The sequence below is a fragment of the Charadrius vociferus genome, unplaced genomic scaffold (genome assembly GCF_000708025.1).
Source record: "Charadrius vociferus isolate BGI_N301 unplaced genomic scaffold, ASM70802v2 scaffold323, whole genome shotgun sequence".
Lineage (NCBI taxonomy): Eukaryota > Metazoa > Chordata > Aves > Charadriiformes > Charadriidae > Charadrius > Charadrius vociferus.
Genome location: NW_009647692.1, coordinates 79,611 through 104,905, shown reverse-complemented (window position 1 = coordinate 104,905; position 25,295 = coordinate 79,611). Strand labels below are relative to the sequence as shown.

Below are 25,295 nucleotides of genomic sequence, written 5' to 3'. Positions count from 1 at the left end.
GGTTTCTGGAGAACTGTGGAAAGGTACTTCACAGAAGGATCTCACGGGCCGTAGTTTTTGCATGTGGCCTGCTTAATGGTGGGAAAGGGACAAAGGTGGCATGAAGCTCTGATTTATTTGATGGTGGGAAAGGGAAAAGATTCTGTAGTGTCCTCAACAAGCAGTCTTCTTATCTCCCACTTTCTTTTCATCTGCTACCAGGTGAGCTGATTGATGCATAGAGCCATGCTTTCTAGAAAAATCAACAAACGACAGACATCAAAAGTAGGTTTTGGTTATCCTGCAGCTGGAAACCTGGTAATTGCCACTGATAGCAATTTTAAAATGTTGTACAAAAAGAGCTTGGGGAGAATAAAACAACCCACAAAGCTTCACTTAATGCCCCCAAAGACACCCACATAGTTCATTTTGTGTGACAAAATTCCTGCAGAATTAATGAGATGTTGCATCATCCTCAGAGTGAGTCAGTGAATGCAAAATACAATGCACACTGCGTGTCCAAAGAAGAAAAATATGCATGGTTTGGCAGAACTGGATCACATATAGATATATTCTTACCGGAAGTTTTGTCCCAGAGCATTTAATGAGAGGTAGGAGTATTGACATCTTCATGGCATGAAGATAAGTCTCCTAGACAGTTTAGCACAGAGCACGTGCAATAAAGTGGTCCCCATTGTTGTGATCCATCATCATACTCAAAGTATCTTGAGAACGTTTTTACTGTGATCAATAAAAGGTTGTCTCACTAGTTTGGGAAAAAAACATTGTGTGCCTGTGCTGTAGCCTTTATAGCACATAGCATTCATATAGAACAGCACAAAACAAAGCGTTGCTCTGACCTGCTTATGGCAACGCTGCTATTACAACTCCGTGTCAATTTTTTAAACTTAGAACTTGGTAACATCAACATAGTCTATATCAAGATTTGTCCCTTCATACTATTAATAGCAGCAAGCACCGGAACGTGAGTTTTTAGAGTCCTTCCAGCAACATGGAAAGCACTTGAGAAAACCAACAAGAATGTGGTCTTTTCTGATGTAGCTCTTAGTGACTCTCTGTGGCTGGAGGAGAGGAAGTTGTGCAGCATCAAGTTTGCTCGTTGTAGTTTTGCTTATGTCCAAATACCTTGACTGTTGCTTGTAAAAATGAGAAAGAACCTAAGTACTGTGGTTTTGATATTTCTTTTTTTTTTCATTCCATGTTGTGTGCTCTGGTGAGAGATGTCACTTAAGATAGACTCGATTAGATCTAATATTCCATGACACCTTATATTAAAACGCTAACATCTTTATTCATGGTTTCCAGTTAAGCATGTGTTTTGCTCATGCATGGGAACTATGCTGTACCAAATACGTCTTTTAAGGAAAACATACTTTGTAAATACTTTAGTCATTCCTTTACTCTTGTAGTTAATAAACTGGCTGTTGTAACATGTAATGCAGTACTATACAAACTGTACTAAGTTTAATGAGCCTGTAATGAATTCATTTGCTCATGCTGGCAAGATTCAGTGTGATTGAAGTGTGGTGTGGTGAGAAGCGACTACACTGACTGTTTTACAGACCTTAGCAGTCTCCTGTGATGTGAGTTCTGCTTCGGTGCTGTGTTTTAGTCAAAAGAATGCCACCTTAGCTGAGTAAGTGGTTTTCAGATTTGCATTTACAGTTGCAGCCCAAAAACCTCAGGAGCTGCACACCTTCAGCAAGAATCACAAACATTGCTTTGCTGTTATAGTATGACCTACCTCATTTCTAGACATTAGCTCCCATAACATGATTTCAGAAACTGCAGTGCTTTCTGTAACCTACCTGCCTCTGCTGTCACCTAGATTTAAGTCCTCTGAACATAACAGGCCCATCAAACCGTTTTGCTGATAAATATTTGAAGTGCTGAGCATCGTGGCTGCAATGCTCAATAATATATTTACAATATTTTTAAACTACTTTTTTTTTCTTCCTTACTTCTGTCTGCTTCTCTGGCTGATCCTCACATCTGCTGCATGCCCGTGTCTCAGATTGTGATGTCTCTGTAAGCACCTTTGCAATCAAGTCTTCTTTACATATGAAATACCAAACAATTTAGTTAAATTTCTTGTGGCTGGATGTATGCTAGTCTGGAGTTTGCAGAAGGCCGTATTAATCATGTTTCTGTATAGACTCCTTGAAAGTTGTAAAGGGGCAGTACTGAACTCTCTTTCTCTGTCTCATTCTCGTCCAAGTTTGCCAGGTCCGCCCAGCCTGCAGCCAGGTGTACAGTTTCTTTCACTCTGCTGACCCCTCTGCCTGCAGACTTGAACCATTGCTGGAGAAAAGATTCCATCTCCTGCCTCCATTCACTGTCCCACGCTACCAGAGATACCCACTAGGGGATGGAAGATCTCACCAGTTAGGTACAGTGCCTATTTTCATAGCTCTCCTTACCTGTTATTCTCTTAAGCATTCTCTCCTTACGTGGCTCAAGAGGATTTGAAATACCAATGTGCTAACATGCTAAAACCAAGTCATCTGGGACAGAATGGCATAGACGTATTTAGCAAGTGCAGAACCAAAGAAGATTACCAAGAGAAAATGATTCTTATGTATGAGCTTTGTGATACTAGTTGGTTAAAGAGGGGTTGGAAGGTGATACCACTGCTTTAGTTGAAGTGTCACCTGCAAACTTCTATGTCTTTGACTATAATTTTAAACAATTTATTTTTACAATTAGTTGACCTTTGCCTAGATCTTCATATGTTGTTTCTCGTGGTCACCTGTGGTTGGTTTATTGTGGATATTTACAAGGACAAATCAGAGCATGGGGCAAATTGTCTTTTGATTGCTGTTTTCCTAGGTAGGCTGCTAAACAATAGTTATGTTGGATAAGACATGTTTGAATCCAGGAAAAAAACAGAAATATACTGATTTGTGGAGAAGAAGAGGAAGATGTGGATGAGCAAGGTGCTAGTAGAAGGAATTGTGCTGGTTTGACTTCATAGAAAATGAGATAAAGTCATACAGGTGGAAAGTATCTTGACTTGTCATACTATGCAAAAAAGAATTGATCAGTGTGTATCTGTACGTGCACGCACATTACATTTATTCTTTTTGCTACAGATTGAGACATGAATTCAAGCCTCAGCAGGATATTTCAAAAGACTTTTCAGGATTCAGAGTTTAAGGTTGGAGCCTAATATAATAAAATGGCAGTGTTTTCTATTTGTTTGAGCTAGGACCCTGTTCTGTGCAGTAGATACACACAACTCCTTTGTTTTATCTGCTCAAATATGGTGTACATTGGATGCAAATCCGTTTGAATGTGATTAAATCAATGTTTGAAAAGCAACAGTTGATCTTGAGTTGCAGAAGGTTTGTTTCTAGGTGTTGGCTTCACTGAAATGTGGAGATCTGGCTGTTCCTCGGGAATTGGCTTAAGGAACAGTTAAGGTGACGGACAGCCCAGACTAGGAAATACGTCCTCTGTCCTCACCCCCATGTCTGAGTTTTCTTTCAGTGAAAATATATAACCTGCTTTGCACTCTGACTTGGAGATATAAAGCCTGACTGTGCACTTGAACATCCTGCTGGTTAGTTAGGCACAGATTCTGTCACTGAGATACATCTAAGGCTATCTTGAAAAGATGAACCCTCCTTTAGTTCCCTTAGGCTATTTTTCAAATTGAAAACCTTGCGTTGGTACATTTTACCAGCTTTGTTGTGTTGAAGTGAACCCTTCAGATGCAGTGATTCTTAGCAAAGGCTTTATAAGTGGTTTGGGAACAACTGGTGTTCTTTTTGAGTTCATCTAAGGCACTGAGGCAGAAGATTCCCCTACAGAGCATGTAAATCTGGAAACCCTGTGGTTTCACGTTGGATGTGTCATAAAATAAAAAGTCCTGAGTGCTAGTGATCAGCAAACGCTTCATGGTATGGTTTTGTATTTAAATCTCTGCGTGGAGTTAAATCATTGCCGTGCTTTACACCTAAGCTATGTTATATTTCAATGAATGTGAAATCCTCCCATTTAAATGCAAGTGCTTTGAGAACCTTTTGGAATTTAAGGTTCTTCATTCACAAAGGATTAATGCTAGTGACTGTATAATTTTTTTTTTTTTCCTTTCTCTGATACCTGGGCTTGTGAAAGTATTTCTTAAAATGAAAGCTTTCATGGTGTCAACTGAAATGGTAGTTTACTAATCAGTTGTGATGAGACCTAGTTACACCGAACTAATTATTATGCACTGCCCAAACCAGCCTTTTCTAATAATCTTTCATGGCATTAAACAATCTCATTCCCTGTTCCTTGTCTCATAAGATGTGATGATTAAAATATGAATGATTCTGTTATCTGCCTGACATTTTTGATAGGTGCCCCTGTGGAAAAAAAATCTGATCTGGAAACCGCATGAAAAAAATTTACTACAAGAAGAGAATTTCACCATGTGATTCATAGGAACAGCTCAGTGATAACACGGGGCGGGGGGTGGATTTCTATAGCTGTCTTTCTGTTCTTGCCAATCAAATGAAACTCTTGGAGCCAGCTGCTCTGTGCATAGGATTTATCTTGAAGCTCTTCGTTTATCAAATTTACTTTTTCCATTGAGATTCAGGAAACATCTAAGACTTAAATGGCAGGACTTAAAGAGCAGGGCACGTGTCTATCTAGATGATTGCCTTTTGCATCCAGCAGGCATCAGTACTTATACCTGATACGTCTGCCCCCAGGTCGGTCAGTTTGTAATAATGTGGTATTGTTTGTGTGTGTGGTTGATCTATTAAGAGCTTAATGATGATGACAGCTGGCTCTTACCAGGCTTGATTTTGACAATCATAGAGACTTGAGTAGCCCAGAGAATTATTCCTCTTTCTGTCAGTTACTTGGACAGTTGCAACTGTATCTTCTGTTGATACTATTCCTAAGGGGAATGTGATGACCTTAATAGGCTATTGATAAAACAGCTTAATAAAATAAAATTGAGGTGTGATTTAAATTCAGTTTTCTGAATGTATAGGAGACAACACATTATATGTAAAGAGAAAGAAAAATTAGCAAAGATTAAGTTTACTATTTGAGATATCTTCAACCTATGCACTGGATAGATAGAATGGAAATAATCACATAAGGCATCCCATTTTTTCAGAAATCACCTCTTAAGGGGGTATTTATCTCGTGTTGCTGTGACATATAGACAAGTGAAAGTAAAAGAATCTGCATTGAAAGCACTGCCAGACATATGGAGCAGGCGGATAAAACATTTATCTTCATAATTCTTACATCTGTTGTAGTTGCTGGCAGAAGACATAGCAGTAGATAATGGTTTAATTGTTGGGGGTTTTTTTTCCTATAAGGGCAAAGTACAAAGTTCAGGTTATGTTACAGGGCAGAGAAAGCCATGCTGTCTTGACCTTTCATTAAACAGCAGCTTTTTCAGCTGCTGCCTACTCGACATTTCGTAGTCAAAGTGCTTTTGTAGCTGTTGTAAGTGAGCCTGAGCTTTGTGACAGGTCTGTCATCTACCACCAGTCATGTCTTTTGACACTTACTAACGTGTGGGATTTAATTCCTTTTTTTGCTTTGCTGCTTATGACATGATGCATTGTATCTACTTGGGGGTTACAAAAATGGTTGTTGTGAATTAATTCAAAACACCTGATTTCAACCTATCCTACTTTTTAGGCATTTGACATAGCAGAATGCAGATAATCATAATCCTCTTTACTATCTGAGCTCCTACCTCAAATTTTATTTGCAGCACAACTGAAATAATGACAAAATTTTTCTCTTGCAAAGTTTTATTTATACGGAAAGTACAGGGGTGCCAGTCCAGACTATGGCTGATCTAACTGTCTTTCTTTATTGTGGATAGATAGAAATTAAGGTCTAAAAGCACAGTACTTATCTAATTGTATATGCATAAAATAAAATATTGTGTGTGGCCTTGAGGAAGTTGCTTTGCCTCTTTGTATTTGCTGTAACTATCATAATTATCCAATTCTAATTATCTGTAAAATTATCTGCCTTTATTTTGTTTCTTATCAAGTAAATTTAGATTAGTATAATAAATGGTAAGGACTTTTAGTGACCATCAGAGCCATAAGAAATGTTGTTTTGGGTGGGAAGTGTCCATTTCAGTTATTTAAACAGAATAATTATACAAGCAGACTGTCCTAGTCAAAAGTTGAGCACAGGGCTTTTAGGGAAAAAAAAAGTATTACATTAATTTTATTAATCTCTATCTGATACTCTCTGTCCTCCTTTACAATTCAACAAAGACCTGACCTACAGAGATGAAGGTAGGCTGCCCTTTCTTTTTAAAATGAAGATAATTCAGGAAATCGGAGAGAAAAAAAAACAGCCAAAAATGCATTCCATATTACTGCTTTGATCCCTTCATAGGGAGAAGGATTACAGATCTTAGAATAACGGTATTACAAAATAAACAACAGGTTTCAAGACACCAGACCCCTTACCAAGCTGGAAAAGGCTAACAGATATGTTGACTTACAACATGTTTTCCATTCTGTGCAAAGTACTATTTTTACTTCTCTCTCCATCTCCATTTTAGTGGGAATGAAAAACCAAAACTCTTGCAAAATTAGAATGAGGGAGGAAAGATTAGATTAGGGTCAATTTACAACTGTTTCAACAAAGGAATAACAATTCAGCAGAAGAAAATTTATTTTAAAAGTACAATTTTTTTTTTAATTTCGGTGAGCCTTTTGGAAGCAGAAGGTATGCATCAGAACACTGCCAGTCACGAGCATTTCATGGAGATATAGCTCTCATTTATGGGATTCGTTGCAGCTTCTTCTGTGGAATTTCCTGTTGGCTGGTGGTTGGATCAGGGTTCTGGTTCAGATAGACCTCTAATGGGGTGCAATTTGGCAGCTTCCCTGTTTCTTGCTGCTTATGTCCATGGGTTCTGCTGCTCTCTTCAGTGAAATGGTTTGCTGCGATATTTTAGGCCACCTAATTTGGGGTTTGTTGTCAGAAGGAACAAGTGCCTTGCTGTATGACATAGAATCAGACCTTTTGCTTCTTTGTGCTGCTTCTTTCACTACAAAGAGCATGTAATACTTCCTCATCTCGTGTGGTAAGTAATAGGAAAGCAGCATTGTGTTTTTTTCAGTTGTCTGTGTTGGAGTCTATATACTTTGCCTGAAACAAGGGAAGTAATAAAATTACCCTTCCATTCTTTTCACCTCCATCAAGCTTTCCTCTGCCCACACATATCTGTCCCTACTGTACAGAGTAAATAATATTCCTTTGAAAGGACAGTACATTGCAGTTTCTTTAATGGAAACTCAAAGCACATGTTCCCATGGAAACTACAATTGAACATATTCTGTCCAAACTACACACCCATCACAAAGTGTTAGAATTTAATTGTTTCTCTGATTCAGTTGGAGGGCAGCTCCTTGTGTTGTCTCATGCAGTTGAGGTCTTCAGGTTTATGTCAAAACAAGCCAGAATCTTTCTAGCCATGTCTGCTTTTTGGAAGGGAGGAGATTGTAGGGACTTTTTCATTTAATGGAGGCATGTTTTACCAGTTGTGACATTCTACAGACACTTATGCTTCCGGTATATATTTTTAAGGAATGGTGTCCTTAAAAGCAGCAACTTGTGTTGACTTCTCCTCTGTGTGCCATTCAGGTATTCATTGTATTGAGAGTTGGTAAGACTGGAAAAGTTAAAGAGAATATGCACTTTGATACGCACTTTGCTGTACATCCTCTCTCAGTTGAGGTTCTGCCTTTCCTGGGTGCAGGAGGGATGTGCAGGCTGCTTCAAGCAAAATTATCAGTACTGCTTTTATTTAAATGCATGTCTGTTCTTACTTCTTTCAGAACACCTCAGGAGGAAGGCTGTGGGTTTTTTTATTAAGTAGAGGTGTTAGCCATGGCCTGTAGCTTTGTCAGAGTGGCATGAATAAATGAGAGTTATGTTCCATTTGGGGACATGCAAACCAGTAGATGGCCTTGCTGAAGGTTCTCTTTCTGAAGTCATTTTGCTCATGTCAGGAAGAGGACAAGAGAAGTATCACAGATTCCTAGGGCTGTGTAGCTCTTCTCAGGGAATGACTTCAAAATGGATAGGGTTGAGTGTGAAGTAAAATTAACCTCCCAACATCATGACCCAGTTTTGGCCAAAAGCACCCAGCTGCCATTGCATTTTGATGGCAATAGGCTGTGCTTTCTCCATTTAGTCATGCTGTCCTCCTCACTCTGAAGGAGTTTCATCTGTCGTCATTAAATGGGATGTTATTCAGGAAAACACTCATTAGTTCCATATTAGAAATAAATAAAGAGAAAAAAATACACACACACTAGTTTCAGAGCCATGTTGTTCATCCCGTTGGTTTTTTATTATTATTATTATTATTTTCATTTCTGTAACCTGCAGGTGATGCTATCCACAACCACAGTGCTCTGTTTCTTGAGAACAGCTCTTTGAACATACCTTTCTGTCAGGAGAGTCCTGGATCTCCAAGCACATCTGATCAACCACAAGGAAAAACAAGAAAGCTGAGCTTGGCCAGCACAAACAGTGAAAACTCAGGGTCAACAGAAAGCTTGCCATCAGCATACCTCACCAACAGTGAGTGAAGCCTGATGACATGTACTGACTGATACGGCAACAACCCTTCCCTCCACATCCTTTCTGTGGAAAAGTTTGTTATGAAAAGAAAAATTACCTGCTTGGAAATTTGGGGAGAATGAGAACAGCTGAAGTAGCTGCAATTTTACATAATACAGTTTAGCTTCCTCTTCTGTTTGTAATTAAGTAGATAAAGTAATAGGAGTGAAGTCACAGTTTTATATTAAGGTACCACTCATAAATAGTCATAAAGGGTTTCATACTAACAGGGGTTTAGACGCATAGTTCCAGGTGTGAAGAAATATAGATAGAAAAGATTTGTTACCCATAATTAAAAGTGCTATAAATCATTATATTGTCCTATTATGGACTGTAGTCATATATTGATATTCCATTCACTAATTTGCAAGCATTTGCAATTCTTACTCTATAACGTGGTCGTAAAAGTACTAGGCTTTCACTGTACATTTTCTATGGACCGGGAAGCAATGGGAATCATGGGTGAGGTGATTTCTGCTTCCCAAAACTTGGACCCAATAGAACTGTTTAGATTGCAGGCATTTAAGTGATGATGCAGTCAGTGAAAACAGTATTTTCATATTTGACAGATACCTTGAACAGGCTCTAAATGTCAAGATTAAAAACCAGAAGACTTCATTCAATTATCTAGTTTAAACATAAACGCAGCAAGAGATTTATTCAGAAGATATCTTATAGAAATGTGATACTGTTTTGTTTGCTTTTTTTTGTAGTTACTGCAAAGTGGTGGGGAACAAAACGAATAGATTATGCTTTGTATTGTCCAGATGTGCTGACAGCCTTTCCAACTGTGGCCCTGCCACATCTCTTCCATGCCAGCTACTGGGAATCAACAGACGTTGTGGCCTTCATTTTAAGACAGGTCATTGATCTCTTTATTTTTTCTCTCTGCAGCAAATAACCTTGTGATTGTTAATTGCATCTTCCAAGGGTGATCAGTCTTTTAATCTTTAGTTCAGTTAGATGGCTAACTGTGTTGTGTCACGTTCAAATGGATGTAGGAATGACAGATGTGGATTCATTGGAGAGGTGGAGGGGACAGCAAGCCCACCATTAACACTGCTGGCTGGTGTTCTTACTGCTGACTGTGTGACTGGGAGCAATGCACTGGCAGGCATGCCTCACTCACACCTCCCATGCCCCCGGCCAGTATAACCCTCCATTATGTATTAATTTCCTCCTGATTTTGAAGGAATGGGCTATTGCCAGCCTTACTTAAGTATGTATTTGCTTACTAAATATCAAAATATTAGCATACATTTGATAATAAACCAACAGTTTGAAAGTACTGCTCCCATAAGAAAATCAAGTCTCTCCTGTAAGTATACTAAAGTATTTTGAGGCCTTGTGTGCACTCTCTGTTCAGAATTTATTTACGAGTCATATGATGGGTCTCCTGTTCCTACTGTGTAAGTAATTAGACAGCAACTCACAGTGACATAGCAATAATGCAGTGCTCTGACCTCTAGAGAAAGTGGTGAGGCTGAGAAATCTGACCTGGGGTAAAAAAAAAAAAAAAGTGCTGTTCAAGTGAAACCTGCAGGATAAGTGTCACTCCAAGAACCCAAAGTGACCCTCACCCAAAAGCCAGTCACAAACAGTTTAATTTGGATTAACCTAAGAATCGGTGTGTTTTTTACATCCAATGAATGATGAAACAGCTGCTGCAAGGCAAACAGTAGAGAGAATAATGCAGAAAACTGCAGAATGACTTTTTTTCATTGAATCAGTTTGGCAGATGTCAGTGTGTCTGCCTCTCTCGCAACTCCTTTGAGCAGGCCTCTGAGCGTCAACTCCCTCAACCTCGTGTTCCCAGTGCTGGTGTCAGTGATGTTAGTTCCCTGGAGGCTCACGTAGGTAGCTCCTGGGAATGGAAGCTGAGTTCCCTCCAGTCAGGACTGCTGCTGGGTCATACTGAGCCATTGTACGCTCCCATCTTTATATGGCAGTCTGCGAGCAGAGTGTGCAGCAATCTGGCTGGTAACCAGACCACTTGCAGAGTTTTTGATTGCTGTTTTTAATTGATCAGTTTCTCAGAGTCCTTCAGCCTCTTGCAGTCCTTTCAGAGCATCCTTTAGTGTATCTGATTCCAGTCAAAATGTATCATTGAGCGATGCAGAATTTTAAAACCTAATTTAAAAAACTTTGTTTATAACTAGTGTCACGGTAATCAAGGCCAAGCAGAAGGTGCTGAAGTCTTTTTTGTGAATGAGAACAGTCTCCAGAACAAGAATCTTATTTGGTGCTCACCCCGAAGTAGAGGAAAGGTTTCTACTGGAAGTGACAGTGTGCAAATCCCTGTTTTTTCTCTTCAAGGGCCTTAGATAATTGTTCATAGATGTTTCTCCTCTCCTTTGCAGCTCTCTTATAGGTCTTGTCATCTCGTCTTCTCTTTCAGGACGTTTTTTGCCTTGAATTCATCAGAACGTTCTCCCATCTTTCCTTTCAAATGCCTTTCTGAGCCCATTTGTCTGTTAGCAGTCATTCTTGCTTTATTCTACTTGTTACTTCTGTGCATTCATATCAAGTTGCACTGTTGTGCCTTACCTAGCTTTGTATGCGAATTACAGCTTTTAGAATTTAATAAGCCCTTCAAGCAGTTGGAATGTGCCTGTAAGGCAATATGTGAGCTTACAGCACTACATAAAGGACTGGTTGGTTCCAGCATGGTCTGGACACTCTGCCCTTGCGGGGGTTAAGGTTAAGGTGAGTGGCTACTGAATGCCCTGTGGGCACATGTATTTCCTGCACATGACCTCCAGTGAATGAAATTTATGCCAATTTGTTAGAAAACACACTGAGCTTTCGGCATTGCTGTGATTTGTTGCAAGCCAACTGCTTTGCTAAGGCTGAATGCAGCAGGATTTTATTCAAGAGACTTCATATAAGAGATCTTTCAAAATTATTCCAGGCCACTCTTCTAGGGAGGGCACCCAGCGCAGAAAACTTCAGCACAGAAAACCAGCTGTTCAACTGGCGTAATTTTCTGCTAGCTTGTGAAAGAAGCAGACTAAGCTATTTCTCGTTTGGAATGCAGTAGCCTCATGCTATCCATGATCCCAGGGTGCAACCCACAAATTTCAGTAAGACAGGGCTTTGTAGCTTCAATTGAAATAGGACATAACCCACAGATTCTGAAATCTCTGGGTTGTGTCCTGAAGTCTGAGTTGGACATGCAAGTTTCTTTGTAAGTGTGTGATATTTAGGTTGTAAGAATGCGTAGCTTGTGTGACATATTTAGGGTTCTGCATGTTCACAAGTTGTAGTCCTTCTCTTCAGATGTTACTATCCACAAGGCAAATCCTGAGCCTGTCACCTACTGCAGTGGTGAGTAACAGCCAAAGAGTGATAAGAACCATTCTGCCTGCATATATGTATAGAAAAGCAATACAGATGGAGTCAGGATCTGACCTCTACCCCATAAAGGACATCAAAATGTACTTCTGTGGTCTTAAGCTGCTTTACTGACTTTGCAGAACATGAGTAGACATTGTGACTGTCACTTGATACCATCTAATGTTTTCACCGTTTTCTCTGGAAGAATGTGCAAGCTCTGTTGTGAATGGAAAAGTTGTTCAATAAGTACTTGAGATGAAGTGTTGGCCAACAGAGTGAAAGCAGTTCATTTGTCTGTACAATTAATGTGAATGTATGGCCTGTACCCCTTTCTGCTTTCATTGTGCTTTTGGCTCTGCAGTGTCATTAAGCTGGGGCAGCAGCACACTTTCCCTTTCTTTGACAAATACCTAGGTCACACACTATTTATTAAAATATTAATCTAATTTCAGGTGATGAGGTATGAAAATGTAAATTTCAAGGAAAATGACAACCTGGATCCAGCAACATTAAGTCCGTCCAATCCACGAGAAAAATGGCTACGCAAAAGGACGCATGTCAAATTGAGAGTAAGTATAAATCTGAATGTATACGGCAGCTATAGAACTTAGGTTTGGCAGCAATTTAAGTGGAGTTTGATCTCCCAAAGCATGAGTTTACATAACTGAATATTACTAAAGAGCTGAAAACTGCTAACGTAATCCAGAGGCAAACAAATTAACAGTTAGGGAATAGGAACAATTTATTCTTGGTTTATCACTACATGTTGGGAGAAAGTATATGTCTTTCTTTAAATAACACGGGGGCCTTAAGTTTCAGTTAAGCAAAGAGATTGCTCTTCTATATTCCTATATGCTAGATGAATCCATAGCTCAAGAAAATAATATTTTCTTAATTCTTCAGATGCCACTTCAGTTAGAAATATCAGTTAAGATATATGTCTTGCACATAATGGAGTGAATTTATGGCACCACTTGAAGTGAAAGGTAATTAGCATTCCCTTAAATGTTCTCTCTTATTTCGTCATCTTGAGCGCAGTCTATTCAGGAACCCACCTTTACTGGAAACCTGGCTCCAGCTGAAATAGTAACGTGGTTTTGCTAGGTGCTCTAAGGTGCTCTGTGACGTACCTCAGACACTGTCCAGAACTGTGTTTCTGTGTCACTGATCATAATAACGTAATAGAGACAGCAGCCTCATTACAAAAGCAAACACTACCCTTCCCACCTTCTGCTCTTATTTCAGAACGTGACTGCTAATCACCGAGCTAATGATGTCATCGCAGCAGAAGACGGTCCTCAGGTACTAGTTGGGCGCTTTATGTATGGACCTTTGGACATGGTTGCTTTAACAGGTGAAAAGGTAAAGTCCAAGTAATCAATTTTCTTATTTTTCTGAATCACCTTTTACTAGAAACAGTTGTTGAATGTGGCACATCTATAGTGCCAGAGGAAGCATTACAGTGAGCGGAATGTGTAAGTATGTCACTAACCCCCATCACTTCCGGCAAAAATATGCTGTAAGTGGGCTTTCCTGATAGCTGACCTTCTTCCCAGCGCTTCTCCTTCCTACGTGATGCTGGCCATCTCCTCTGGTTAATGATCAGTGTGCTGTGCAGTGATTTCTGAACCCGCCATCCGATTGTACCACCTACTGGAGACCATTAAGTTTTTGAGCAAGGAGGTAAAAGAATTTTATAGTGGTTGGCAAACCACTAAAAGAAAAATATATGTCCTCCGATCCAGGTAAGACAACTAGATAAAGGAATAGGGATTCTAGAGGCAGGTGGCTGCTGTTTCTCTTATACGTGGAAGAGTAAAAATTAGTTTTAGAATTTAAGTAGTAATGTGACATGATGAGAACTGTCACTCTTAAAGCTGCCTGCAGTAACCAGGCTTACAGCTAACAAAGCCAAGCATTAAGTGAATACATTTGTTCATATTCACTGAGACTGTAAGAATTCTTGTGGAAATTAAGAGCAATGCTGCTGAGCTGAGGGTAAAACTGAAGCGTGGAGGCTTCACTTGGCCTGTTTTGTGGGTCCCCATTCTGCTAAGCCGCAACACTAACCTGATGCCTCTAGGGACCGCCTGCTGATGGCATGCCTTCTTTGGAGTATATTTGCTAGTGCAGATGACAGGGATGGATGTTTCTGGAACTATGTCTTTCATGACCGTGCTTCTGTCACAGCTGGGCTCTGTTTGTTAACTTCACAAGATATAAGTGATGGGCAGCTTCTAACATTTTGTCAAAGAATTCAGCAGACCTGTGCTGATACACATGGAACTGTCAATATAAGTTATGGTTATGTTTTTAAGACCATCACTGCTTCAATATTGTCCCATATGGCTTGGGAAAAAAAAACCTTACTTACATGCAAGACAGGATCACAGACTTTGTCTGATTTTTGAAGATTTTAATCACAGCTCTTTATTAGCTTTTATAAATTTCTTCAATCTGATCACATTTTATTCATTGATAAGGTTCTTCTGGCACAATCATGACTAGGGCACCAAAGGGGTTCATAGTGGTCCCATGAAGAACACCAAAATTGTATGGTTCCAAGACTTAATATACTTTCCTCTTTGTGCTTTTTCTCAAATGTAAATTTAAAACCTCAGTTAAATGTATCTGAGTGTATTGGATTGCATTGAAGGTCTTCAATTAGATCTACAGTCAGGAAGACTGAAGGTCAAAGTTTTCTATGTAATGAGTCTCCTGGCATGCGTTATTTGTGCCTATATCCTAGCAATGCCTCAGGTCAAAAGTTGGACACTCTTGTAACTGTTACAGTGGAGAAATTAGAAGAAACTGTTTTTACCACTGTCCTGGTTTGAGGTTGAACGGAACAAATTTTCTTTTCAGTAATTTTACTTTTCAGTGAAGTCTCTTCTAACTGAACTGTACTCTCTGAACCACAACTACAGGACCACTGACTGTCAAAGGAAAGGCCATCCCTCTCCCACCTTCCTGAGTGGGAGTGAGAGTGGGGGAAGGATTTATGTCAGTCAGCAGTGTGGCCCACAGACTTGAGCAGACCTTTGAAGTGTTAGTTTGCGTGTGACAGGTGAGCCTGATCTCTGTCGCAGCACGGTGCGATCCTCAGCAGGCAGGAAATTTTCCTTGAACCTCGTCTACTTTGGGTGGCTCCTGTTGAGGCGCAACAGAGTTGTGGTAATGGGGATGAGGCCATCTGGTCAAGACAAGGAGACAGGAGCTTAAGCTCCTCTTGAGAATCTCTGCCAGTCATATCCTCTCGCGCTCCCCTGAGACCGGCCACCTACATAATCTCAGCCTCAGTCTGTTGACCTATTAGAAAACATTAATTAACCCAAGGTTGGCTTCACGTGCCAGTTTTTATTGAGGCAAGGATGAGTCCTGGAGGCTACCCTTGTTTTCTGAAGAATTCCTAAAATGGGCCTGTTGGTGTTTCTACAGGTTTGTAGACTGGTTTCGTTTTAGGCCTGGGTCTTTTAACTGAGGTGAATTTGGCTTGGTGAAAAAGACAATGTGGTCAGCGTTTTAGTGTGCAAATGCAAACTAGGTTGAAAATACATTTCAGAATTCAAGTGCTTTTCCTGAGGCCAGAGGTGTCTGTGGGATTTACTTACCCCGTTATTTACTGGGCATTATAGTCTAATGTTTTTCCTCCCTACATAGATTATTGTGCACTGGCTGGTTGCCTTGAAGTCATATTTCCATTTCAGAAGGATAAGGATGAACAATAAGCTGTGTTTCTGCAGTTGGGAAACAGATTCATATTATGCTTGGGTATTGAATAGAATGCTGTCATTAAAATCTCTTGAAAAAAAATGCTAAGTAAAAATGTTAAGATTATTACTAATTATTGCACTGGGGAGAATGCCATACTCAATGGTGAATTACCAATAGTTTTCATTCTAATTTTGAGCGGTTTCAAAACTGATAGAAATAGTATCTGTAATTTTTTTACACTTGTATGTTGTCCCTCCAAGGATCTCAAGTAACTTTACATGAAAGGCTATATTTCATAATCTCTTGATGTGGAGAGGGAAAACTGAGCCAGAACAGTTCAATGACCACAGTCAGCAGAATGCTGTTTTAGTAGCTTTCACATTGTTGAAAAAAGAAGATGTTGATCTAAAAAGACTGTAGTTGTGCAGATTTTTCAGAACGCCCAATGCAAACTTAAAAACTATTTTTCTGAACCACACATACACAACACACCCCCTGCCTCCATCCTTAATGGCTTGACTTGAGGAAATTTACTTAAGGGGAAGAATAGAGGATAAGAATAGAATGACTGAATAAAATGAAGTTAGAAGTACGATTCTCGAAAGAAAATGTTTCTGTTCCTGGATGGGTCTTACATTCCTTTGCAGGTAGATTTTTCCCTAGCAAATCATAAAAATGTTTTCCTTGTCCCTCTCTCCGCTAATGCTGCATTTGAAAGTTGGAAATTCAGAATCAGTTAGGGTACAAAGTGAAGCTTTCTCCTACTTACACCATCCAAGAGGTGGTTGGTACACACCTGTATTCAAACTGTGAATTCACTTTGCAGTCAAAAAGCAGAAGAAAGGATGCATGGTGTGTTAGGAAGCGTTTTCTAATTGCGAGGACCCTGTGTGAAGATTTTACTGAGTTTTGAAGTTCTTTCAAACTGCCTTGTAAGCTTCTAGTACAAGCCAGAGTTGGAGACACTGATGTGATCTATGCTTGGCAGGCCTTGTAAATAGGGGATGTGTTGCCTACTGCCGCACTAGATGACTGTTGTGTTGGTTTTTGCAGGTTGATATCTTCATAATGACTGAGCCGTCTTCGGGTAGGTGGGTGTACTTTGACACGGAGATATCCAACAGCAGTGGCCGGATATCCTACAACATACCCAAACAGAAGAGACTGAGAGTTGGTGTGTACCCCATCAAAATGGTGGTCAGGTAAGAGCTCTAAGCTGGAACTGCAGCTGTGATGGGTTGTTGCGATCAGGAAGACACCGAAGGGTAAGATTGAATGGGGTGCGGAGAGAGATTTTGGTCAGTTAGTTGTCTTTCCTTGGTCTTGTCACTGTGGTGTCAGCTTAGATTTGAAGCAGTGATCATCTGTTTACTGGCCAGTTTGAAGGTGCCCAGACCAACTGTTTTATACCTGCAGATCCATAGATCTAATTGCAGGTCTTAACTAGGACTGCAGAGAATACATTCCGACATTTTGCTTTTTAAATTTATTTATTGCTTTGACTCTTCAGAGGGGACCAGAGCAGTGCCACAAGTTACCTGACTGTGCTTCCCCGAGGAATGGAATGTGTTGTGTTCAGTATTGACGGTTCATTTGCAGCAAGCGTTTCAATTATGGGAAGTGACCCCAAAGTCCGTGCTGGGGCTGTTGATGTTGTCAGGTAAGTGAGGTTTGCACTCTTCATTTCTTAAATTTCCGACTTTCCTGTTTGAACACAATGGGAAGGAAGAGGGAAGAATAGGGTTGTTTTTTTTTACTAAATAAACAACAATTCTTTAAAGGCCAGGATTTTCGCAGATACATATTTGCTTGGACATCATGTCTGCCTGATTTTCAGAGGAGTTTTAGAACGATGTGGTTTACTTTGAAATTTGTAGTTTAAGTTGCCTAAAGATTAAAGGTTGCTTCTTGGGAATATGGGCTTAAAGTGTGTGCAGTGAATTAATAATGATTGCACGTGTTACTGTGATTAGCAAAGAGTGTATTTTGTGTTTCACTAACTTCAAAAAAGGACATACTTCTCCTTCAAAAATACAAAGTGCCATGAATACAAGAGTGTTTTTTTGAGGAAAAATTAAAAGGCCTTTTAATCCATTCTTGCAAGTCTGTTAAAGTCGCACTGGACAGGGAAATACAGCTCTTATTTTGGAACTTGCATGAGAATGGAGGGATGTCAGTTTTCAAGGGTTTCCACTCCTTACAGCTGAAATGGCAGGAAATCTGATTAAAGGTTTCAGAGGTAGGAGGACTTTATGTGTAGCAAAGTATATTCTAAATACATTTTTAAATAGCTTTTATATCTTGTTTAACATATTGTATAAGAATCTCTCTTGCTTCCCTCCATCTCCCTCAATATGTGGACATTATTACTTAATTTCTCGATAGGAGCAGAGGTTGAGGCATACTGCTTTCTGCTTGTTGAAGGATAATATCCAACTTCTAAGTGGCTCTGTGCTGAGCAAAGAAATGCTGACCTGAAGTGTGGGTATTGTTTCTCTTTCTGCACCTACATAATTTACCTGCTGTTTCTGACAGGCATTGGCAGGACCTGGGATATCTGATTATCTATATTACTGGCCGTCCAGATATGCAAAAACAACGTGTGGTTTCATGGTTGTCTCAACACAATTTCCCACAAGGGATGATCTTCTTCTCAGATGGACTTGTTCATGACCCACTGCGCCAAAAGACCATTTTTCTCCGGAATCTCATGCAAGAGGTACTAGAAAACTGTTTATAGCCTTAAAACCTTTTCCCAGAGAATGTTATCCCATGAGGTTAGAGATCTCACTTCCTTTGGAACAGTAAATCTCACTGGCCATCACAAAGTCTTTTTGCCATTCCTCATTTCTTTTCTCACTTTTTAAAGAGCAAGGAAGGCTGATAAAACATCCAAAGGGGCCTCCTAGCATGACAAATAAATAAATGAACTGCTCGTTCTTTCCTGTGTGCATAGCTGTAGTTCTTGCTGGCATGCAGGCAGACAGATTCAGCTTTCTGTGGTCTGCAGAATGAGGTTGTTAACAATGAACACATCTGCTGCTTCATTGCAAAACAAGTGCCATCCTTGTAGTGCATGGTGTTCAATAGAGCGTTCACTTTGGAAGTAATATTTGTTTCAGTGCCACATCAAAATCTGTGCCGCATACGGTTCCATGAAGGATATTTCTGTGTACAATGTCTTGGCTCTGTCGCCATCCCAGATCTACATAGTTGGACGATCAACAAAGAAATACCAGGCACAGTGTCAAGTAAGTAACTCTTGCTACTCAATCAGGAAGTCCTAGGGGGAACAAGGAAATGCTACGTGTGAATGCATGCACAGACACACACACACACATATAAAAAAGATAAAGAGACAATGTTTCAGAGAAAGAAGGGCAGTTTTAGTTTCAGATGAGGCATTTTCTGGCACGGTGAATAGTAAAGAGAATCGAGTGGTCATAGGTTGTGTCTGCAAGTGCATGCCTGACGTATTGTTGAATGACAAAATGGAACAGGTCACTGCGAAAAAGTAGTGAGGGGAGAAGAGTATTCGTACTCTGTAGGTATCTAACCGGGATGCCAAAGATAGGAACTTAATTCCTCATGTAACTCATAGGTTGAGGCAGCAGTAATTTGTCACTCCCTTTCTTTCCTTCCTATTTCAGTTCCTCAGTGAAGGTTATGCAGCCCACTTGGCCTCGCTGGAGTTCAGTCTCCATTCACGACCCAAAAAGAACAACTCTCGGATGATCTTGAGAAAAGGCAGCTTTGGCCTCCACTCCCAACCTGAGTTTTTGCGCAAGAGAAACCATCTCCGCAGGACTATGTCTGTACAGCAGCCTGACCCACCTTCCTTGAACCCCAAGCCAGAGCGTGCCCAGAGCCAGCCCGAATCAGACAAAGATCATGACAGGCATTTGCCCTCCATTGCTTGGGTTCGAAGTGGAGTTCACAAATTTGAGTCTGTCCCCTAGGAAGCTTGGGAATATAGATCTTGGGTGCACCCCATTAAACTTGTAGGCATGTCTCAAAGATAATATTTAGGCAGCTTCAAACTAAGAGGTGTGGAGGGGAACCTGTACCTCGGAGTCTTCCCTGCTCTGGAATCTGCCTTCTTACACTAACTGGGGAACTTCCAGTCTGTTCCTCTTGACATGTTTATTGGGAAATTTTAAAACAATTTAAAACTATTGCTAGTGCTTATAACATCAAAGCAACAGGAAGTATCTTTGGTTATGTTTTACAACAGATATAATAAAATGTGCAATAAGAGAAAAAGCTGTAACAGACTGATTTTACTCAGAAGAAAGATTGTGGTGTCAGCTAACTAGCTGCACCCAAACCAGGATAAACTGTAGGTCCCGTAGGTTACAGAGAAGGTTTACACTCAAACATTAAATAGTTATATCTGTTTCCACTTCACTTTCAAGAAAGGGATAGACTTGCAAGGGAAGCAGAGGTGGGAACTACAATAATGAGCAGGTTAGGATTTGTACAGCAAGATGCTTTTTGGGTGCCTTAAACCCAAGATTTCCTTTCAGCTTACAGTGCTGGTCAGCAGACCCCAACATGGGCACTCATGTTTGTGTGAGTTGCTGGACATCAAGTGAATGGGAGAACTCCACTTATGAACCAAATCATCAAAACTTCATGTTAGAAATAAATGTGTCTGCCACAGTTTGAAGCAGTTAGTGTTGCTGTATACAAAGTAATGTGCAAGTGTAAAAAAAATCACATTGTTTTGTGGAACTTGGTGACTGCAAAATGTGTGGACTACTCCAAGTAAGGAGATGGCTCTGACCATCTCAGTCTGAGAAACGGATCCTGACACGGTAAGCTAAAGGGAGCCCTCTTACTAAGGGATCTGCAAACTTCAGAGCAATCACTTTTTTCATTATTCTAGTTAGAATCTTTACACTGGAGGAGAAAAAGGTAATGGAATTCCTATGGGCAAATTGTTTACCTTCTCATGCTTTATAGCAACTGCTGTGTTAAGACAATCTGTAGCATTCAGAATTACAGCATTTGAGCTTCAAAGAATGGACATGCCAAATTACAGGTGCCAAATAGATGTTTTCCTACTGATTTAAATTTTTCTCGGATCTCTCAGTGAACTTACTAGAAGTAAAATGTGTGCAATTTTCCCTAAGTGGTAATGTTTCTAAAGTGTTGTAGTTAGTTTAACATAGTAGCTGTTTGCAGATTCTTCATACAGGTACTTCCACTGCACTAAATTCACCAAGAGAACTTCAATAACTGAACCGAAGCATGTCCTAAAACTTGCAATGAAGTTACAAGTGCACATAAAAACCCTTTTCTGTAAAAGTTAAAACAAGACTATTGACACTGAGAAAGCTTGAAGTCAATAGGAGATTTCTTGTTCAGGTTTGTTGGTTTGTTTTTAATTTCAGGGAGCTGGGGGGCAGAGAGTGTCATGCCTTCCCTCCCCCCTGCCCCCGCCCTTACTTTCAGATTTTCCTAGTCTTTACTTAGATCAGAAGCAGTCTCTCAACAAGTCTGTTGGTTAATGACTTTGAAAGTTGATGTGTAAAGCAAACAAGAAATGCAATGGAAAACTATTAAGACAGTGCAGAAGTAAACCTAAGTCTGTACTACCTGTTCATCCAAAAGTTTCAGTGTGCCTTTTGAAGGGCATAGTAATGTGGCATTTGCCTTAAAAGGCAGCAAAGTAGCTTATAAATGGCGAACTTTGATTTCCTTTTTTTAGACCCTACTTGGCAAGATTATCAGTTACATGTGTCAGACTTCCTGAAAGATCTCTGGCACATCAGTAATTTTTTTATAATGCTTCCTTTAAGGGAAGGGGTAATATTAGCTGAATATTTAGGAAAGATATTAAAAAGTTTGGTAGTTCACACTAATTGGGAGCAGGTAACTACATTACAGCTGGGCTCTATTGCCAAGTCAGCCAGCTACCAAAGCTAAATGAAAGATAGCCGCAAACTATATTGAAACAGTCTTCAGGTTTACAAATGCTTTCCCGGTAGCATCACACCTAGTTCTTTAACCCACAAATTTGGAGGAAATATTGTGTGTTCCATCTTGGCCCACTGTGTGTATTAATTCTAATCACATAGTCCAGTTCTTCTCCTGTCCTCTGTAGCAAGGAGGAGATTGCACAGGTACACCAGACTTCATCTCCCTCCAGTCAGTTCACTGTTAACATGCTCCTGCTTGTTAGTTTTAAATAGGCACGGGAATCCAAGGCCTGTGAGGGAGGAACTTACTAAGCAAATTTTAAATTTGCTGAGGGGACCTAAAAGCAACATTGATTGATCGCAACGTTCTTTTTAAGCACTGGGTGTTATGTAGCATGTCTGCTGATGGTAATCACTGTTCCTGCTGCAAAGTTCAAAGCTAATGTTGCTTTAGCCATCTACCTCTATCATCCAAGAGACTCCAAAATCTATTTTTTTTTTTTTAAAGTTGTTGCGGTAGAAAGGCCTACTTCCTTTCAAAAGAGGTATCTGTGTGTAACTCTGACTGCATTAAGGGAACTTGCATCTGAGCACAAGGTTGGAGAAAACTCCTGGGTTGTTAAGGTCTGTCTTTTACTCTTGCAGACACGATGTCATTTTGCAGGGTACCATGTCATGAAAATCTGATTTTGTGTATTTATATTAATAACTGGGTCACTTTTACAGTAGTCACTGTGCTGGCTTCTCTTAAGAATATTACGAGTTAATAGTAGTAAAACAAATGCTAGTTTGTGTGCGTGTGTGTGTGCAGGATGTAGAGTGGTAACGATTTCAAAGCTTCTACACATGGTATTGAAATCAAGCTAAAAATATTTTCCCTAACTTTGTTTCCTACAATATGTGAGAGCTCATGTGGCCTTTGCATAATTCCAACACTATTTATTGCTCAGGGATAGAATGGTTTATCTCCTGATCACATGCCTTCAGCTGAGCACTTTGGCAAACAGCGATACAGGCATTAGGTTGGAGGTTAAGGCTTCATGTTAATTAGTAGCCGATCTTCTGAAACATCAGATGCCAGATGCATTTGTTTTGAAAGCACTCGCCAGTTGCCACTAAAATGAAGCAACTTCTGTTGGAGCTGAGAGTTTGAACAAGATGAGTGTGATTTTTAGACATCTCGGTACGAGGCTGGCAGTTCAACAAATACTCTGTGGCAACGGCTGAGGACCTCATGCATGTTGAACCACTGGTGGGTTTTTTTCCCCAGCTATGCTTGGGGAGATCCCAGAGGTCTGCCCTGATGAATCACTAGGTTTATAGCATAATTTTTCAATCGTGGTTTCTCTTAAAACATTTCATTCTGGTCAGAATTTTAGTTATACACTTTGTTCACATGAAACTGCATGGAGTAGTTCATGGGCATTCAATTGCAGGTTGCACAGGACGGCGTCCAGGCGGGTTTGGAGTGTCTCCGGAGTGGGAGACTCCCCCACCTCTCTGGGCAGCCTGTGCCACTGCTCTGCCACCCTCACAGGAAAGAAGTCCCTCCTCAGGTTAAGATGGAACTTCCAATGGTCACGCTTGTGCCCATTCCCTCTTGTCCTGTCACGGGGCACCACTGAAAAAAGACTATTCCCATCCCCCTGACACCCTCCCTTTGAGTATTTATAAGCATTAATAAGATCCCCCCTCAGTATTCTTTTCTCTAGACTAGAAAGACCCAAGTCCTCCTGAGCCGGCCATTTGCTGAGCATAAGGTTGATCTGGCAGTTTTATTCTCCGATTACAAGTCCTCATTGCTGCAGTCTCTGTGCAGTCAGTGCTTACTTGAACTTACAGGTGATGGAGGTGTTAAAGCATTTGCAGAAGGGAAAGGGACAGAGAAGTCGGGCAGGAGTGGTGGGTGCCCAAGGAACACAGGTTGGCCTCCTCAGTCGTTTCAGCACCTTTAGTGCCTCCAGTCTGTTACAGAAAAGCACATTCTTTCAACCTACAGAACAGAGGAAGCATAAGTGAAACTGTAAAACACACACCTGTTATTCCAGTGGGTGCCAAGGCAGCAGTACAAGTCAGTGCTAAGTAGGGCGCAGTTGGAAACATTTACTTCTTTGCCCTGTTGATATGAATGGAGTTCTAAATTACTGTAAAAAAAAGGCTGTGATTACTAGCAGTGGTAGACTTATCTGAGATATTGTGAAAACACACCTTCACAACTGTGGTGTTTTGAGTTTTATTTGTGTGTGTATATGTGTGTGTAGCTACTGGAAGACACCTTAAGTGAAGTTTTGGTTCTGCTTTCACAACAAATTTGTAACCAGTATACTTTAAAAAAAAATTAAAATGGCTGTTTATTCAATTTTGTTGTCTAGTTAGGTAAGTTTGAAAAAAGATATCATTGTATAAAGAATGCAGAATATTCCAGAGACCTGAATAGTGATGTTGATCCAAATCTGCTTATTTTGAATAACTTTTTTTTTAAAGTGTTTGCATACACTAGTGCTCTTGGAACAGATTCTTGCTTGACCAAAGTACTCCTATTTAGTTTTGTGGCATGGTTTATATCTATTCAGCATAAAATTTTGTTAGGTGTAAAAATGACATGGCATTGACAATTCTTCTTGTTCATTGGGGTTCATGAGAGCTGCCATTTTGATTTGTTTACATGAAAATAGAGTCTTAGTTCTTACAGATTACTTCACCTGTTCCTCTAGTATCTAGGGAAGTCACTTCTAAACAGTTAAAGTTTGCAATGGTTATGTGGATGTGGAACTATCATCAAACTAGAGGAAAAAAAAAAGTGACACACCTAATCTACTATTAAAATAAGCAGAACAATTACACCTTATCTGAAAGCTCCACCATTCTGCAAAATGGCCTTTGTTTGCCATTATTAGTGAACAAGTTGTCCCATTTACACATTGCAGTCTTTAGTCCAGGGTACTATCGTGTGCATTTAAGCAGATCCCCAATACTTAGATCTAAAGTATCATCGTGTACTTCACGGAATAAATTCAGAAGAAAAGAAATTTTTCCTTCTTTCTATATTGTTTCCTGTCTTAAATTTGTTTATGAGCATTTTTAATACTACCTGAAATCAATAGGTATTTTCAGTTTTTAAAATGTGCAAGAATTGTTACTGAACCAATAGAATTTTCCCCAGGTTTTTTCCCCCTTCTTGCATCTAAGCCACAGAAAGGTGAGTACATCATAAAAGTACTAGACAATTGGAGTATGGGCACCTTTTTAATAAGCTCATTGTCTTAGTAGCGGAGAGAAGAGATGATTGTATTTCATCATTTTTCTGATTGGAGCTTGACACGTGGGATCTGAAATCAAGATTCTGTACTGGATCATTCATTTTAGGCATGCAGGGGAGAAAGTGGCACTTTCTATCCTCATCTGGAGCTGGTACAGGATAGAATTCCCATAAACACAAAACTTTCCAACTTACCTCCTCAGCTTCTCCAAGAGCAATGGTTCCTCATGGTCTGCATTCATAGCTTCAACAGAAATTGTGGGTTTAACAAGGTAATTTGACTTCCACAATGTTTAATCACTCACATGTGAATACAGGTTCCTACAGATGATCCTAAATTCAGGCCCTCATAAAAAATAGAGGTAACGCCACATTTATCTGGATGAAAAGAGCTTTTTCTTTTCAGAAAAAAGAAATGGCCTGGAGCAGCTAGAATCCTGTGCCATGGA

The 25,295-nt window shown here is 40.0% G+C and overlaps 1 protein-coding gene across 1 annotated transcript in view; it reads left to right on the top strand.

Annotated features, from left to right (window-relative positions):
• PITPNM3 (PITPNM family member 3) overlaps nucleotides 1-19,871 on the top strand; it is a 93,797-nt gene extending 73,926 nt beyond the window's left edge. Inside the window, exons 10-19 of the mRNA XM_009881438.1 lie at nucleotides 2,219-2,389; nucleotides 8,380-8,574; nucleotides 9,327-9,475; nucleotides 12,402-12,518; nucleotides 13,195-13,311; nucleotides 16,717-16,865; nucleotides 17,174-17,323; nucleotides 18,199-18,382; nucleotides 18,786-18,914; nucleotides 19,314-19,871. Of these exons, the coding sequence (XP_009879740.1) occupies nucleotides 2,219-2,389; nucleotides 8,380-8,574; nucleotides 9,327-9,475; nucleotides 12,402-12,518; nucleotides 13,195-13,311; nucleotides 16,717-16,865; nucleotides 17,174-17,323; nucleotides 18,199-18,382; nucleotides 18,786-18,914; nucleotides 19,314-19,622 (1,670 nt within the window). The 3' untranslated portion in view covers nucleotides 19,623-19,871. The remainder of the gene's footprint in view (nucleotides 1-2,218; nucleotides 2,390-8,379; nucleotides 8,575-9,326; nucleotides 9,476-12,401; nucleotides 12,519-13,194; nucleotides 13,312-16,716; nucleotides 16,866-17,173; nucleotides 17,324-18,198; nucleotides 18,383-18,785; nucleotides 18,915-19,313) is intronic.
• The last annotated feature ends 5,424 nt before the right edge of the window (nucleotides 19,872-25,295 follow it).